This window comes from Astatotilapia calliptera, chromosome 18 (genome assembly GCF_964374335.1).
Source record: "Astatotilapia calliptera chromosome 18, fAstCal68.1, whole genome shotgun sequence".
Taxonomy (NCBI): domain Eukaryota; kingdom Metazoa; phylum Chordata; class Actinopteri; order Cichliformes; family Cichlidae; genus Astatotilapia; species Astatotilapia calliptera.
The window spans coordinates 18,681,492-18,698,033 of NC_137439.1; the positions used below are offsets into that span (position 1 = coordinate 18,681,492).

The 16,542-nt window shown below is 42.1% G+C and overlaps 1 protein-coding gene and 1 long non-coding RNA gene across 4 annotated transcripts in view; one reads left to right on the forward strand and one right to left on the reverse strand.

The window, feature by feature from the left end:
* Positions 1–6,545: 6,545 nt before the first annotated feature.
* Positions 6,546–9,837, reverse strand: LOC145421924 (uncharacterized). The gene is made up of 2 exons (XR_013903301.1): positions 9,229–9,837; positions 6,546–7,075 (listed from the first exon to the last, which is right to left on the reverse strand). It is a non-coding gene; the product is annotated as an uncharacterized LOC145421924 (long non-coding RNA).
* A 16-nt stretch (positions 9,838–9,853) lies between these two features.
* Positions 9,854–16,542, forward strand: part of LOC113011239 (zinc finger protein 521) — an 88,908-nt gene continuing 82,219 nt past the window's right edge. For 2 of the 3 annotated variants that reach the window (XM_026150684.2, XM_080292919.1), the window contains exon 1: positions 9,854–10,915. In XM_026150684.2, the coding sequence (XP_026006469.1) occupies positions 10,876–10,915 (40 nt within the window). In that variant the 5' untranslated portion in view covers positions 9,854–10,875. The remainder of the gene's footprint in view (positions 10,916–16,542) is intronic. The other variant, XM_026150685.2, reaches the window with a different exon arrangement.

Sequence of the window (16,542 nt, forward strand, 5' to 3'; positions counted from 1 at the left end):
TGCTCACTTACTTACTCTTTGGCTCACTCCATCCTTCCTTCATGCTCAAATTGACACTTGGTGCAGAGGCAGTCAGACAGGGGGCCTCTCCGCCCTGCGCCTCCAGAGATGTGGCCCAGCTGTCAGCCGTCTAATCCAGTCCAACCTCCCCCTGAGCCAGGCAGGAACTCCAGGCTGCTCCCCCTCATCCTCACGCCTAGAGGCACAGCAAACAACTCAGCCTTTTTCAACACTACACACAGCAGGCCGGGAGGGGAGCACTTTGCTAGTCAAATCAGTCTGGACGACTCTTCATAAATCAAGCACAACTGTGTGATAGTGCACTCCAAAAGCCTCGTGATTGAGCTGAAAGACAACATGTTTTTGACCGTATGTCGATATTCTGTTGGTATCAGTTGCATCATATATCACCTGTTAATTTGATGAGAAACTATTGTAAAGATAAGGGATGTAAGGGGAAATAAGCGACACTGCTATTAGCGCAAAACACACACACAAATACTGTCAAATACTGTAGCTGTACACGACTGTTTTTGTTTCCACTCAGCCATCACAATCTGAACAAAGGCTCAACTGGCTGTATCATCTCCTTTTACATCCTAGGTGTAACTGTTGCCATTGTTACTATGGAAACAACTATAGAGACAAAAACAGCATATTGTCAAATTTAGATACAATGCTAAGAATGAATGAGACACAATACAATCGATTCTATCCAATATTAAGCCACACTCTGGGTAAGCAGTCTGCATCACAATTACTGACTATTTGTTAATACATAAAACAGCATTTTTAAAAGTGGATTTGCTTTTTTGTGCGGTTTGTGAGCGCTAGTTGAGGGCATGTGTGTTTTGAGGAGTACGTCTGTACCCTTTCGTGTGGATCCCCATGGCATTCCCAATATCTGTATTCCTGTAGATGTGTTTGATGTGTTTGAAGCCACGCAGCATACCTTGGAACATGACAGTAAACATGGCAGAGGCTCTCCCTCAGTGGAGCAGTGATGCACGTCACCCCTTCAGATGTGTGTGACGGGTGTACAAACCAAACCCACCGGGCCACGTTGCCTCCCGGGGATTTTCCTTTACCATGCAGCACTGGCTGGCTGCATTTTGCTCAGCGCTCTGCTGTTCTACCCTCGGCCTGAAAACAAAAGAGCAAACTAAACTGGGTGACGAGGAAAGAAAAAGGAGTGCATAATGTGGACTTGTGACAAGTTGCGGAACCCAGTTAACTGGTTATCTGACCCAGCAGCGGTAGATGTCATGATATATTGTGGTCTAATGTTTTCCCTGTGTTTCATCCTTGGAAAATCACTAGTGTATGTTTCCCGCATGCATCCCCGGGGAAATTAAGAGGCACACTACGTATCTCGGGAGAATTCCCCCAAGAATGAGAATAAAGCAGGCAGCATGAAAGAGTAGTGTTGGTGTGAGGGAGTTATTGGTCTGGCAAAGGAATTGCCAACACATCAAAATAGCATGGGTGTTGAACAAGACAGAAACTTGCACCATTTACACCTGCCAGATAGAGAGAGCGTGAGAGAGACTGAATGAGAGGGAGCGTTATTCTAACATGGGAAATTTCCATAGCCACATACGCGCCACCTGATGTGAAGTGCAAGAGTTGAAGCTCCATGTCAGACTGAATTTTTCAAAGTGACATGTACAACATGTTCACATGACAGAGGTGCTTTGAATATTATTTTTGGGTTGATAAGATAAGTCCTTTGTATACAGTAGCAGTTTTATAATATCACAAAGCTTTGAAAGAGAATGTGTGGACCCGAATTAAAAAGTAAGTGCACGAGACTTGACAAAATGCTAAGTAGTTTACAGTATACAGTATGTAGTTTATGAAAATGTATAGTATAGCGTTCCTAAATTCAGTGCACAGACATTAACGTGCCGTACTGGACAGCAACATATGTGAGACAATACTGAAAATGAAACATAAAAAAGTAAGAGTAAATGAGTTTGTGTTGTTTATTTTCTGGGTTTTCTACTTCTTAACATACGAGCAGAGACAACCAACAACCAAAAGCAAACTCAACTCACCATCTCGCCATGAGATCACTTCAGTCATCCATCAACATCCATTAAGTATTCAAAAGTCATTAGTACTTAAGTACTCAGTGCTGTTATGTTCTGTGATATTGTATTTATTTAATTGAGTTAAGTTGTTTAAATATGTGCACTGGTTAATTTTTAATGTCTTTATCCCTGTAAAATAATGACTTACTTATTACTTTTTCAAAACTACTCTGAGTGCCTGGACTTTAGATGTTTTATGGCTTCGTCTGCTCATAATTTCACTTTTTCTCTCTTTTTTCTAAGCTGTCTTTTCCTGTTTTGGCTGTTATAATGCTGTAATTTCCCAGATTTTAGAAATAACTAAAGTATTTCTTCTTTTTGTAGTATTATTACTGCCCATTACTGATCAAATTTGCCGTCCTGTAAAGTTTGTGACAGTGTTATTTCACATAGACAAATACTCAAAACCTCCTTTCTGGTAACTTTTGCTACAGTTTTGTTATGATGACACACGCACGCAGACTCATAGGTGATCCATCTAAAGGAAAAACAAGGCGAACACAGTGAAAACGTGTTCTCAAAACCAAATTAGTATGAGCTCTGATTTTGGGATTCTCTACCAGTTTTTTGCTGAATACAGAAGCAGCTACCGTAAGCAGCACTTGTTTTATGTCTATTTATAAAATGACTTAAGTCGTACCAAGATTTTAGAAGATTTCTGAGAACAAGTAAAAACAGGAAATGAAAGGACAGGGCAAAGGGAGAAGATGAAAAGGAGGGGCTGGAGAAGGGCAGTTCATTGAGGGCAGGATGACAGTAAAGAACAGATGAGATGGGGAGGCTGAGGAGTGTTGTTGTAGGTGGTATATTGTAGGAGGGAATAGGAAAGGAGGGGAGTAGTAGAGGGGGGTGAAACTAGGCCATTGTCCAGACTCAGAGCACCAAAGGCCCCGTGTCCCTAGATGCCCTGTGTCAGCCTTCTGACAGGAGAGATGGGACTTTAACACAGAGTTTCTCACCACCATACGCTCCCTGTCTCCTCTGAAGAATACCCCTCCTCCCTGACACACTCACCAGTCAGAGTTTGAGGAGAGAAATGCACTCGTTACAATAAGGAGGGCACATGGCATGGGACCTGAGGCTTTGAGTGCCGCCTCCTCCACACTCTCAGTAGAATTAGGATCTTTCCTGCAAGAAGTGTGCATTTCTAAAGTTGATGTGCAGTAAATAGAATGTTTTAGGCAAGTGCACGACCATATGTTTTTTGGTTTTTTTTTTGCTTGTTGGCCACAACCTTATTAACAGTGAATTCATGACTCTCTGATAGCTAAATTTGAATATTCCTCCTCATCCCTGCAGTCTATTCTGCTCACTCCTACCTCGCAGATAAAGCAGACTTATTGTCAGGCTTAATCAGGTGGTCTGTTACCTTGGCAATTAAAGCCTTGTTAGAGATATAAAACCTTGAGACTCAAATGGAGAGTCCCTAGTGAGTCAAACCACTGAGCAAATCCTTAAACCAAACAACCTTCCAGTGGGAACACTTCTTCTCTGAGGATAGATGTTTAATTATCTCTGCTTGTTTGGGGGGGAAAGGAAGGAAAAACTGTTTCACTCCCTCTTGTTTGTCTTAAAAGCTCATGAGTATTTATTGGAATTAATTAAAGTGGCAATCAGCGAGCTATGTTTGATTGTCACAATGTATTGACCTAAGATGGTGAATGATGGGAGCCGTTTGCGTTAAGATTTAAAATGACTTAGTGCGTTGTTGTGTTCACTGTGAAAATTAAGAACCAAAATCCAAACATAAAATGTCTGTAAAATAAAAAAAATCTTATTACTGGAATATTAAACAGATGCAGAGTTCTTAATGTAATTTAATGAATTAATCTTTAAAATATTGCTGCTAAATGGGAATCCATTTATCATTTATTCCCAGTTGATGCAAAACACCTAACTCTTCTAAACTAGGTCAACAGTTTTCCCCTGTGAACGTTGGAGTTTTTGGAAAATAACGCGGCAAAGTTGAGCGATATCAAGTGATAATTTATCATTATTTAATGATCTCCCACAGACAGTACATCACATATTGTGCAGTCAGTGACAACAGCTGTACGGCATGGCAACGTTCTAATCTCAGCGATTCAACGTTTCTGCACGTTCAGGTTCACAGAAAACTCTGACCCACGCTTTGGTGTCCACCAAAGGCCATTTCTGTTCCTCTCTGTCTCCCTTCATTTTGCCTTTTTTTTTTATCTGTTTCTCCTTACCTCTCTGACATTCTCCTCTAAATGGGCCTGGCACACATCCCACTGTCTAACGAAGGTTTTTGTGTGTGTGTGTGTGTGTGTGTGTGTGTGTGTGTGTGTGTGGGAGGTGTTTAGGGAGGTGAGACCTTCTCTGGGACACACTAATCAGCTCAAAGCCAAAGCCCAGGCAGGGAGGCGCTGGACAGGTGAGCGGAACCACTCAGTACACCTACTGGCTGATCTTTAGTTTGAGGGTCAAATCCATCCTTTATGCCACAGTCACTTCTTCATTCTGGTGTCCCCCACTCACCTGGCCTCTGTCCCAGGTTGCCAACTCCCTTCCTTGGGGTCTCTGTGGGAGGAAACAGCGAGCAGCTGCTCTACCAAGGGAGCCTCCTGCTGAATGCACCTTCTGCTAACCCCAAGTGTGTTAACCTTTTCTTTTAATTAACACTGTACCAACTCCCAGCTCCTGCAACCATAGTCCAGAGAGAGGTGGCTGCAACTGTCAGAGAAGCCAAGGAATCATCAGGGGACATGAAAAGGTGGTGGGTGGGTGGGAGTGGTGAAGGTGAGAAGGGTGAGGAGGAAGAGGAGGAGGAGGTGGGATGAATAATGCGTTCATGGCCTGGAAGTGAGGCTTCTTCTAATCCTTCAGAGCCTTCTTTATCTGCATGCCTTCACAAAACTCCAACACACCAGTCACTCTACACAACAACTGCCTATTTTCCAGGGAAAATCCTGAAGTAAATGGGACATTCTGATGAGAAGATCACTACTTCTAATTTACACTATAACTCATAAGGCTGCAGGATAATCAAAAAACCTTTAATTCGTTGTTTAGTCACTCAATTTGCAAGTGTGTGACATTTCAGGAAAACAAAAAAACAACAACTTTCGAACTGTGCATGTTTGTGTTTCTTCACCAGGTTATAAAAACTATAAGCAGTATAGAGGCAGCGGACACACTGAGTAATACATGATATACATTTATTTCTAATTTTATATGCTTCATTAACTTGTTAATTCAGTGTGAAATCCAGTGAACCAAATAACCAGACACCGGTACCCCTCCAGGTGTCTGTCTGACTGTGTAAAATGTTCTGTATGAGAAGGGGCTAGCACAGCTATGTGTGGCAGCCTAGTTAACTAGCACCATATAGAGAGGTGAGCATGCTTGATCTCACCTTAAAGTGAAGATCTCCTAATGAGAGAGTGGTAATGAGCAAGAAAAAGAATTACTCTCATTTCTCTTTTAAAAAAAAGTGTTGAAAGCATGAAAGTATGCTGTCTTTTCCTTCCGTCTCATGTGGTGGTGCCAAGTGGAAAGTGTCCATCTTTCACCGGGAGATTTTTATGTTCACCTTGGCTCATGGTAACGTCCCTGGGGATCCTCTTTCTTGGCATGGTCACAGTGGTCACCATTTGTGAGAGATGGGCTGCTGAGGTCAAAACCATTTGAGAAGGACATAAAACCTCTAAAATAATTTTTGATCACACTATGAAACCATCCCATTGTGGTCAAATAATATTCTTTAGGCCAGTAACGCATCACTGTGGAGGTTATTGTTAGAAAAGTAATTTTAGCCGGTGTATATTCTGGACATCAATGCAGCCAGCTGGTGAATGCTAGAGCTTTAGTTTGTCTGCTAATTTTTCATGCTAGCAATTAGCTAGCTGATGGTATTAACCACCTTTCATTGCCTGATCCAGCGCCACGGGTGATAATTTAGTTATCAAACCATGCTAAGACCCTACAATTCAGGTCGCAGCGTTCCAAGTGAGAGATATATGCGAATCTAACATCTCGTGACCCTCGGTTTTATGATGGAGTAAGTAAGGGGGGAAACTGCCAGGACCTTCTCCTCATGAAGACCCAGAGCAAGGGCACTGTCTCCCCAGCCCCATAGATCAGCCAGCCCTGAATGTCAAACTGCACAGCAGCCACTACAGTGCCAGGAGTCCCTCTCTCACTCCCTCTCTGGCCCATGATCTGCTGTCTGGTGACACCACTGTGCTAATGACCTGGTTTGGGATTTGCACCATGGGGCTCCTTGGCTTACGAAGATGGAAGTTGTGGATATCCAGCTGGAAGGTCACCGTTGACGACGTCCACTCACTCCACATTTCCTCTATTCCGTTGACATCCTTCAGTTTTCAAGGAGGTTGACACAGTGCGGCTGTCACCGTTTCTTTGTATATATTTTTTTCAATATAATACACAGTTTCTCAAATTATGAAACAATAATGTCGTTTCCACAGAGTTATTGAAATGCACTATTTATTTATTTATTTATTTTGGTAGTGGGGGACACAATGTTTATGTGAACTGCATGCATATGATGTTTTTGTTTTTGTTTTTTTGCTCCAGAGTTTAATTGCTTGACAATTTGGATAACAGTAAAGTTGGAAAGCAGCACTCACGCCTTGCTTGCCAACTCTGAAGCCTTGTGATTGTTAGCTCTCCATGTAGTTTTTGTTCTTTTTTTTTAATCAGTTTACTGTGAGAAAAAAAAATGCCTCATTGCTTGGAGAGGGCAATGTTTTCAGTCACTCGCTATCTTCACTTTTTTTTCAGCCTCAGGAGTTTGGCTTGTTGGAGCAGAGTGTAAAGTCCCTGGGGAGGAGCTCCTCTGGTGTTGGGGGCACTGCCTCGACCTCACTCATGCCTGGTGTGGGTGGCATCCAACAAGGGAGACACACAATGGAGAGCAGGACTTGAAGATGGTGATGCTTCTGGTGGGCTCTCTCAGGACTCAGCCTTATTCTCAGGGTCATGCATTCCAGCAATCTCTGTAATTATAAGCAAGTGAGAAAAAAGTCGAGTCTTCTGCCTTTCTCAAAATGAACGTGCCCCACTCCTCAAGGGAAACATTCACATCTCTGAGTTCTAGTAGCTGGACGGGTTTTAATGAGGCAAGTCAAGTGTGTGTGTGTGAGTGTGTGATTGTGCGTGGTTGGTGTACATGTACGTCTGTGTATCTGCCCTCTTCTAACGAGCGTAATTGACCGACTATGCTTTTAAGCCGCCGTTTTTCACCATTTGTGAGAATATTCTACTAAATAGCCTTCAGTGATTATTACTTCTACGGGAGACACTTCATTGGGATTAAAACTTTCTCTGAGTTTTAAACTTCAGTTACTACTTTTTTTTCCTCCCTTTTTTGACAGTGTACTGTTAGAGCCAAATGGACAGAGGTTGAAGAGGCCACAGGTCAAAAGGAACTGCTGAAGAATCCCACCACCCGAGGACCATGAATTCCACTGGGGAACATTTCACCCTGCTGAGAGGCAGAGTGAAATCTGTGATGCAGCAGCACACGCTCGCTCGCTGTGGTGCCTCGATGTCTAGCTAAAATCTACGGGAGATGGGGGGGAAAAAAATCTCTGCACAACTGCTCAGTTTTACTACAAATACCGTGGCAAAAAAAATAAAAATGGAAAAAAAGACTGTGCTTTTGTGCATTCGATAGCATTTCAAAGACTTCTAGTCCACATAATGACTTTTGGAAGCACAACACAATATTGGGGATTGATGTTTATGCAAATGGCTTCATGTGAAGCTACAATGCAGGCCTATAAAACAAAAGAAAATAGTTGAATATTGAAGGCACGTGCAGGTACATGCATGACCTTATGCGCTGAATAGAAATTTCCTGGCTTGCGTTGTTTTCATTGCAAACATGTCATCTTTTCTGTATAACTTTGTTTGATTCCCCTTTCCATTCTCCTCAGAGATGAGACTTGAAACAAAAAACAAAAACAAAAAAAAACATTTGTGACGATCTTCATTGTGCCTATTTGCTCCCAAAATTTCCACATGGTTCTCCTTTCCTTATTTATAAGGGTATCCCTAAGAGGGAAGCCATGTCAGACACGTTTTTTTTTTTTTTTTTTGGAGCTTCTTGAGCAACATTCCTCACATGAGGTTTCTTCTACTTGAAGAAAAAAAACAACTTCTGAGGAAAAGTGTACTGTAACTTAGAGACTTAACAGTGCAAGCTCTGAGTCAAGCCTTGCTTTGTCACTAATGAAAGTAGCAAAGAGCCCTCGAGGACTGAAGAGCACTGTTTGTTTGTGTTTGTGAGAGGAGGTGTGTATGTGGTGGGGGGGGGGGGGGGGGGGGGGGAGGCAAGGTGGTAAAACTTTGGGAGAGCCGCCTGACAGAGCGCTGAGACACCGAGGGGGGAACTTTGGAGCATTGTTAAGATTGAAGTTTTAAGGCAGCTGAGACCTCCTGACAGATTCCAAGCACCTACAAATAGATGTTTTATATGAGTGTGTTTACCAACTTTACTGTAGTTTGTGAGGGCTTTGAATTTACCAAAGCACCTCGTGTCAATCTGTGTCATACTACCTTTTATTGATCTTCTTCGAGCATTTTATGGCACCATGTGGGTGGGGAGATTATTCCAAAAGCAAAAGGTGTGGACTGCGATTACAAACCGGGGAAAGCTTTGACATCACATATACATCGAAAGCCATATCTTAGAATATTTTAGCCTTGCATTTACTACTGATTGGGGAGAAACGAAGGAAAACAACAAGGCCTCTTTAAAACACGAGCATAATAATGGCTGTCAGTTAATAGCTACGTCTTCTCCCTTATAGGTCTAAATTTTCTATTACTTGTGCATTACTTCTCACTAGATGATTACCTTAAATGCCTGTAACAGTATTGCCTCATTATGAACTCCAACGAGAAACTGGGTATGCCCTATAGAATAAGAGCAGCATTATTATACAACCACATCATTAACTTTTATAGTTATAGCTGACTTTATAGTGAATTTTCTTTAACAACATTACATTTGGCCACACTAAAGGCTATCAAAGGTTGCTGTTAATTTTCTTCTTCTACACCAGCCCGTATTCAGGAGTATATATATCCAGACTGACTGTTTCTCTCCTTCCCTTTAGGATTGCAGTTGAAAAAAAAAACAAACCTTTGGTTTCCTCTTATATTTGGCTCTGTGGATCAGTCCAAATAAGAATGCACTGAAAGTGGTGGAAAGCAGTTGCGTGACTGTGATTTTTAGATGGGGCCCCTGGCAGAGGCAGCCTCCAGCCTGCAGAGGGGAAGAGTGCAGAGTGAGAAGCCCACTGCAGGGCTCCTCTCTGGATCTCATTTTCACGTAGCAGGGGTAGGTTTGGGGCATGGACCTCCACATGCAGGTGAGGGTGTATTCCAGTGCACCGCTGTGAACATCTTGATAAGAAGGGAAAGGAAAAAAGAAAGAAAGAAAGGAAAAAAGCCATTTCAAACATCATTAAATTAAGACACACTAAAGTGATGATTAAAGAAATGATAAAACAAGAGAAATCACGGAATATTAATATTATAGTGGGTTGTTTTCATTCTATGTAGCCTCTTATTTGAAATGGAAGAAAACAATGTATTTCTCATGAATAACACTGAAATGATTAGGGGATAGGCTGTAATAGTTCTAGTCCGTAGTACGTTAAAAATCCCTCAATCTTAAAGTACACTCGATATCCCAATTCCACGCGTGCCGTTACATGTCATATATGTCAACAGCAAAAGAGAAAATGTCTTTCTGCTTAACCATTTCTACCAGAAGGGGGACCAGTCCGTCTGCCGTAGACGGAGAGTGGCCGACGGCGAGCTGAGGCAGAGGAGACGCCAGGGTGAGCAAGCCGACTTTGGGTTTAGAGTTCGACTCCGGATCCGGGGACAAGCAGATCCAGCAATCCGCATCTTGCCATGATCCCTAGGATTTTAATCATGCCTCTCTGTCTGTGTGTGAGTGCAGGCAGGCTGACAATGATTTCCTCAGTGATTACGTACAGAGCGAGTCCCTGCGGGGTAGGGGCCCCCTCTGGAGCCATCCTGATGGCTTTGGGGGCCTTGCTTCCATTTTCCATTATTATGTGGACTACCGGAGCGACAGCGCAGTCCAAGACCTTGCAGGTTTGTGATGAGGAGGGAGCTTCCATCTTCTCTCTGCTTCTTCATCCTCTTTTTAAGAGCAATTTAGACGTAGACTTAGATCAGATTCCGAACCTAATTCATGATTAGCTGACTGGAGTGAGAAAAGGAAGAGTCTGCAATAGTTTTGATGCTGTTAGGTGGATATGAAGTGAAAAGTGTTATTGTCATTTTTTTTTCCTCTTTTTTTTTTGGGTTTTGTTGCATTTTTGCACACTCACGGGAGGCGTTTTGCTGATGTCTTTCTCACGCGGATGCATTTGAGATGAGAAGCGAAAAGCAAATATTGCGCTTTTGTTTCTAAACGAACATCATGCCTACACGCGTGTGTGTTTTCCCGGAGAATGGACGCGCATGACGGGATTACTATATTCTCACACTTTTCCCGATACCTAGCTCAACTAAATAAAGTCGCCTATAGCGATCGGGCTAATTGGATTTTATAACATCCACCTACTCATCACAAAATAACAGCAAACTCGTGTACAGACGGCGCGGCCGGGGCTAAGTTGCATCTTTATGTAATGGTAAAAAGGCAGCCGCGGTTTTGGTCAGTCAATTTTAGAGAGACTATACCTTTAGACTATCCCGTCCTACACAAATTGTCAGGCAGAAACTGAGCAACTTCAGCGTTTTCTATAGGATGTCGCGCCGCAAGCAAGCTAAACCAAGATCACTGAAAGGTAAGTGATAAGCCTGTTTGGTGGCTCTCAAAACATTTTGCTTTTTAAGGACATGACACAAAATGTGGACGAGCATGAACTGAATGCTCGTGAAATGTAACTGTCTCTCCCCCCACCCCTTTCTTTCTTTCTTCCTTTCTTTTTTACGCATTTCGAAGTGTTCCTTCCTATTTGTGTTGCGCATGAAATCGACTGTTTACGTACTTGGCATCGGAGGGGGATAAATAATAATACTAATAATATTAATAATAATAAAAAATTAAAAACATGCTCGGCTTTCGGTTCTCACTGTATACTGATGAGAGTTAAAGAAGGGGCAGGGATACGTTTAAAGAGCAACAGTGCAGCGCGACGCTGGCGAACATCTGGATGCGTTAAAGACGCTCCTGGTCGGAACTTGAGCCGTCTGATGGAATGGGGTGCACAGTCACGTGACTCACCCCGTCTGAAAACTCAAAGAGGAAACATTTTATACGTTGGGGAGGGGGGGCTGTGATGTGCGTGCTCGCAAGTGTGTGGTGAGGTGCAAATACTACCCAACGTTTAATACTAATGAGACATTTCATTAAGAAAAAGAAAAAGTTCTGGATTTATCAGTCAGGTTGCTTAAAGCTTGAAAACAGCTGAATTTCATCGGTAACGTCTATGATGTTATTTGGGGTTTTTTTTCTTACTCCCCTTTTTGGTCACTTTTTCCCTTTTTCTTCTTTAAACAGTTGGTTTGGTGGTAATCTGATCTACCATTTGCCACAGAGTGTACATGTCTGTGAGAGTTTCAGAAAGGGGGAGGGAGAGGGAAATAGAGACAGAAAGGGAGAGCAACATACACACACACATACACACATATTCACACATTACTTTTCTCTGTAGCATTTTAGTGGGGGGAGCTGTAGGTTTTTGGAGGTTGAGCTCCAGTTCATCTGGCAGGCATTGTATTTTGCTCAGCAAATAATTGTCCACAATTTCACATTCCCAGCTTGTGGTCTGTGGACCCCTTTCTCTCTCCCCCCCTTTTCGTTCTCGGAAGTCTTCATCTCAAAGGAAGATTACATGGTCTGTGGTACATTCATGCAGCCACCATTTTAAATCAATACCCAGGAGAGAGTGGAAATGTGAGTGCATGCACATCTTAAAATTGTCACATTCTGTTTCCAGACCTGCACTGCTCTATTCGCGGTAAACAGCTCCATACATAGATTTCATATTTTCTCAGAGCAGATTGGCATTGGCATTATTTTTTTTTCTTGTTTAGTTGGTGTGACATTTGCTATTCTCAAAAGACATATCACATATAATCGTCTCCTGCCAGCATGCCTACATGCTACAAGTGTGTGTGTGTGTGTGTGAGAGAGAGAGAGAGAGAGACTGTGTGTGTGCATTCAGAAGAACATCTGTTAAGATTTGTGTACATCTAAGTGTGCGGCAGAGAGGGATGCAGAGTGAGCAAATCAGTATGCAAATGAAGTCAGAGTGATGACATTGTTTGTTTTGTTATTGTCACTAAAATTTAAATTGGGAAAATGTGGAGCACGGAACATCGTGACTTTTATGTCTTCATTCCGGCTGCTCAACCGGAGCAGAAATGCAGATACGTCATAGATATTCCCTTGTTTTGGATCGGACCCAAGGAAGGCCAGGCAGATGTTATTTATTGTTCTTTGTCCATCTATTTCCTCAGGGACAGAGATAAACTTATACAGATGTCCACAATAACTTTGTTTGTCTTTTTTTTTTAATTGACATTTGACACTTTATTCTTCTCTATTGTTCAAGGAAGACATGATTGGTCATTTTATTTGTAGTTTCTTGTTTTGTGGCATCTCCTAATTTGTGTCGCTCACATTCATACATGTGTGAGCCCGTGTCTCCTATTCCTGTGTCTTTTCGCGAGCAGACCGGGATCTCCGAGTTCAGATTTCACTTTTATAGGTTGTCTTGAGGCAGTGGTCAATGTGAACGTTCCAATTTTTTCCCCTTTGCTCAGAAAGAACGCATTGTTCTGCAGAGGGGAGAATGAACAGAGATGCCGATGGAACGTGGTGGGAAGGTAGAACGAGCATCATGTGCAGCGTTTTGAGGGACTGGTATGGATAGTATGGACGTGGGGTGCATGCAGAGAAGATGAGAAAATAATGCTGTGACAGTTGGCACTCCTTTTTCCCTTGTGTACCTCCAACACACACCCACTTGCTCAGTATTGGCTGCTTGTGGGAGTCAGAGGTTATGTTTTTGGTCCCATGGAGGAAAAGGGCAACATTACAAGTCCCGTTTCAATTAAGTCTGAGAGACAGATCCGGCTACGTTATTGCTTGGGGGAATAAATGGCACAGGACGAGACCATACATCATTCGCTTATATGCAAACACTTCACCCCAGCCACTGACATTTACTCAATCCTGAGCCTTCTATATTTCTCAACTGTAGGCACATTGTAATTTTGTTTTGATGTGCAGAGGCTTTGGGTCAGCACATTGCCTCAGTCAGTGGTGAGCAGCGAGGAAGGAGGATCTCACTCCAAATCCTGCATGATGACTGCCACGTTGCCTGTCCTCCACTACTTCCTGAATAACATGAGACGCGGTTGATATTTTCATTTGGAGCGCAAATTACACTCTCAGGTCTTGGCACTGATGTGTTCATTGGCCGAGGAGGAAGTTTCCAGGTCTGTCAATTGCATATATAAATATATTTTCTGCACCATTTCCATTAGGTATGGTGATCGCCATGAAATCAGGGCTGTGCCATGTACACCGTAAATATTTGATGATTTTAAGAAACTCAAATTCATCACCAGACAAGTGATCCCAGGAGGTTATCGTGCTTTAAATATACTTGACAGGAAATATCACTTTACACTTTAAATATACCCCTCATGCACTGGGTGGATTTGTAAAATCTGTAATAGGCCTGTAAAAATAAAATTAATGATTAAATTGTCTGTTTTGGGGGAGGGGTTGAATTCCTAAGCTTGTGCATAATAATTCGATTTAAAGTTTTTATTGACGTTTTTCTGGTATTGAAACCAGACCTTTCGGGAAAAACTGAAACAAATATTTACTTGCTTAATCAAAAAAAATTGGCCATAAAATTTGAAGCTTTTCCTTTTAGTGAAAACAAAATTGAACATTTGACACGCATAACCACTCCCACTCCTATTCTCTTCAGTACTTTGAAGCATAGGTCTGTGTATGTACAAAAAATAAATAAATAAAAGTGTGAAGGGGTGGTTAAAGCTTCTGTAGTTTAGTCGGAAACAAGTCAAAAACTAACTTGCCTGTTTTTTTGGGGTTTTTTTTAAGGCAGCCTGTTTGCAGTATGTTCACCGTTAAATGGTCTGAATGTCTAATCTTAATTTTATCAGCTGGAACGCAGACGCATGCTACAGTCCACTCTTTTTTTCTCTTTTCATGTCTAAAAGGTGCGTTATTCTTAGTTTACAGCAAGCTGCAGTATTCCAGTCTGTTCACAATTAATGATCTGTGGCATAACACCCATTAACACTTTTCTAATGTGACACAAAAATATGGATAGTATTATCATTAAGGAAATTATGATGGAGGCATGGAAAAATCCCATTAGCACGGCTGTCAGTGCTCTTGACATGCAGCTCAGTGTGTCGGACTGGGCGTCGCGGGAGCTGGCCGATATGTCTTCTTATTCCATGGCATGTGTCTCTCTTGTTGTCATGGATTGTCTGCCACATGGAGAAAGAGTTCTGATTCAGAGACAATGACGGATTTCCTCCACTGCCGCAAATGAAATGCTACGTTTCTGGGGTTTCTTTCTTTCTTTTTCTTGTCTTTTTTCCCCCTCTCCTCTTGTCTCGTTTGCATTTATGAATAGCATTAATATTTTTGGAAGCTGAAGTTGCAATAATTGCATAATGAGATTATTGATTTGTGACGTTTTTATAGTGCTGCTAGTGGAGTTCTCTCGCGCTCTCTTTCTTTTCTTTTTCTTTTTTCTTTTGCTTACAATGCAAGGCAAAATATAGAATATAAATATTATGCAACATGATTAACATGCTCCTCTATTGCAAATTATTTATGACACCAATCACCAGTTCAAATAATGCTCATTAAGAAAGTTATTCATGTGCAGTGTGTGTTCTCCTCCCTCCCTCCCCAACCCTAATTGAGGAGCGTTGACCTCGTGACCCGAGCTAAATTGAGTTGTAGTCCCTGTGGCGAGCGTCTCCTTCCCGGTCAGTCAGGGCGGATTACACAGCCATTGTGTTCGGCACTTTATCGTCCAAGCTGGCTGTAACCAAGCAGATGAGTCACGCATATCCAGGAACACACTCAGGGCTTTTTTTTTAAATGTCTGAGAAGTGCTGCGAGATACCCTCACACACAAACAGAGACACACCAAATTTGTGGCAATGCTCGCATAAAAGCGCAAGACATGTACGGCATTAAATACATGTATCTGTGCACATACACACTTCCCAAAGCAGCAGGAATTCATTTGATGGATTTGAAAAAGTCCAAGCTTCTGCGACTCTGCCTTATTCATCTCTGTTAAGCCATTAGTTGTTGCTGTTATGGCGTGTCATGGTTTGTGCGCATGTAAATTAGCGTGGGGTATTTTTTCAGTTGTTCAGTTGTGAGGGTTTTGGGGGGGTTTTGTTTCGTTTTGTGTTATTTTTTTATTTTTTGCTCCTCGTTTTGTTCCGATAGAAAATGAATTCATTTCCTAAAAAGTAAGCGTCCCGTCTTGGGAATTGTCACTCACGATATAATGACAGTTACTCCACATTCATTTTTTTTGTGTGTGTGTTTGGCCATTGTGTTAATTAGCGGCCTTTAATGCTGTGCCACTTGTTGTGGGATTATGTTTTTCCTGCTCTGCATTTTGAAAATCAAAGGAGCTGTGCTGAAATGGTCCCATGTGTGTTTGGTATTGTATCAACAAAACCTTGCGGCATGATTACAGTTTGTCACTGACTGAGTGATACACTGTACCTTGTCAAACATTAATTAACTGATAGCAGTGATGCAGTTACAGCAGTGTGGACTGAGTTGCAGTCAGCTGAAGTCATTATGAGGTAATCATGAGCTTCAGAGTATATTAATTAAAAGTGCCCACCCTATTTATATATGTACTGTTATGACTGTTCATCAAATGTCCAGCTAGAAGGAAACGTCACAGGAATTTGGCCTGACTTGACAGCTTACCCTCTATGATTGCTCCTAGCTAGCTATTAATTATCTAGCAGACAGGTGCAAATGAGAAAAGAATTTGCACGGTGATGGAAGTTGTTTACTTTAAATGGCAAAACTTTTAATAAGTTCACCGTGGTGACAAATCATCGCAAACTGCTGTAATGTTTAAGTTCTTATGGCAATGTAAAATAGAATTTTCTGCCTGAACTCCCTCATCTCACCAACAGGGACGGTAATCAAAACAAAAACTCCAGCTCCCACCACCAATCTCTGATAGAACCATGGGGGATTTATTAGGACCCCCTATCTCTAGCCCATTTAAATGATTCTAGATGCAAGGCGCTCAACGGTGTTAGAGAAACTCATTAAACTCTCAGGGCGCCAGCCACTAAGGCCTCCTTTAAGAGGACAAGGTTTCTCTGTTGGCTGAAACAGTCCTCTTTGGAGGCTCTGAGGGATATA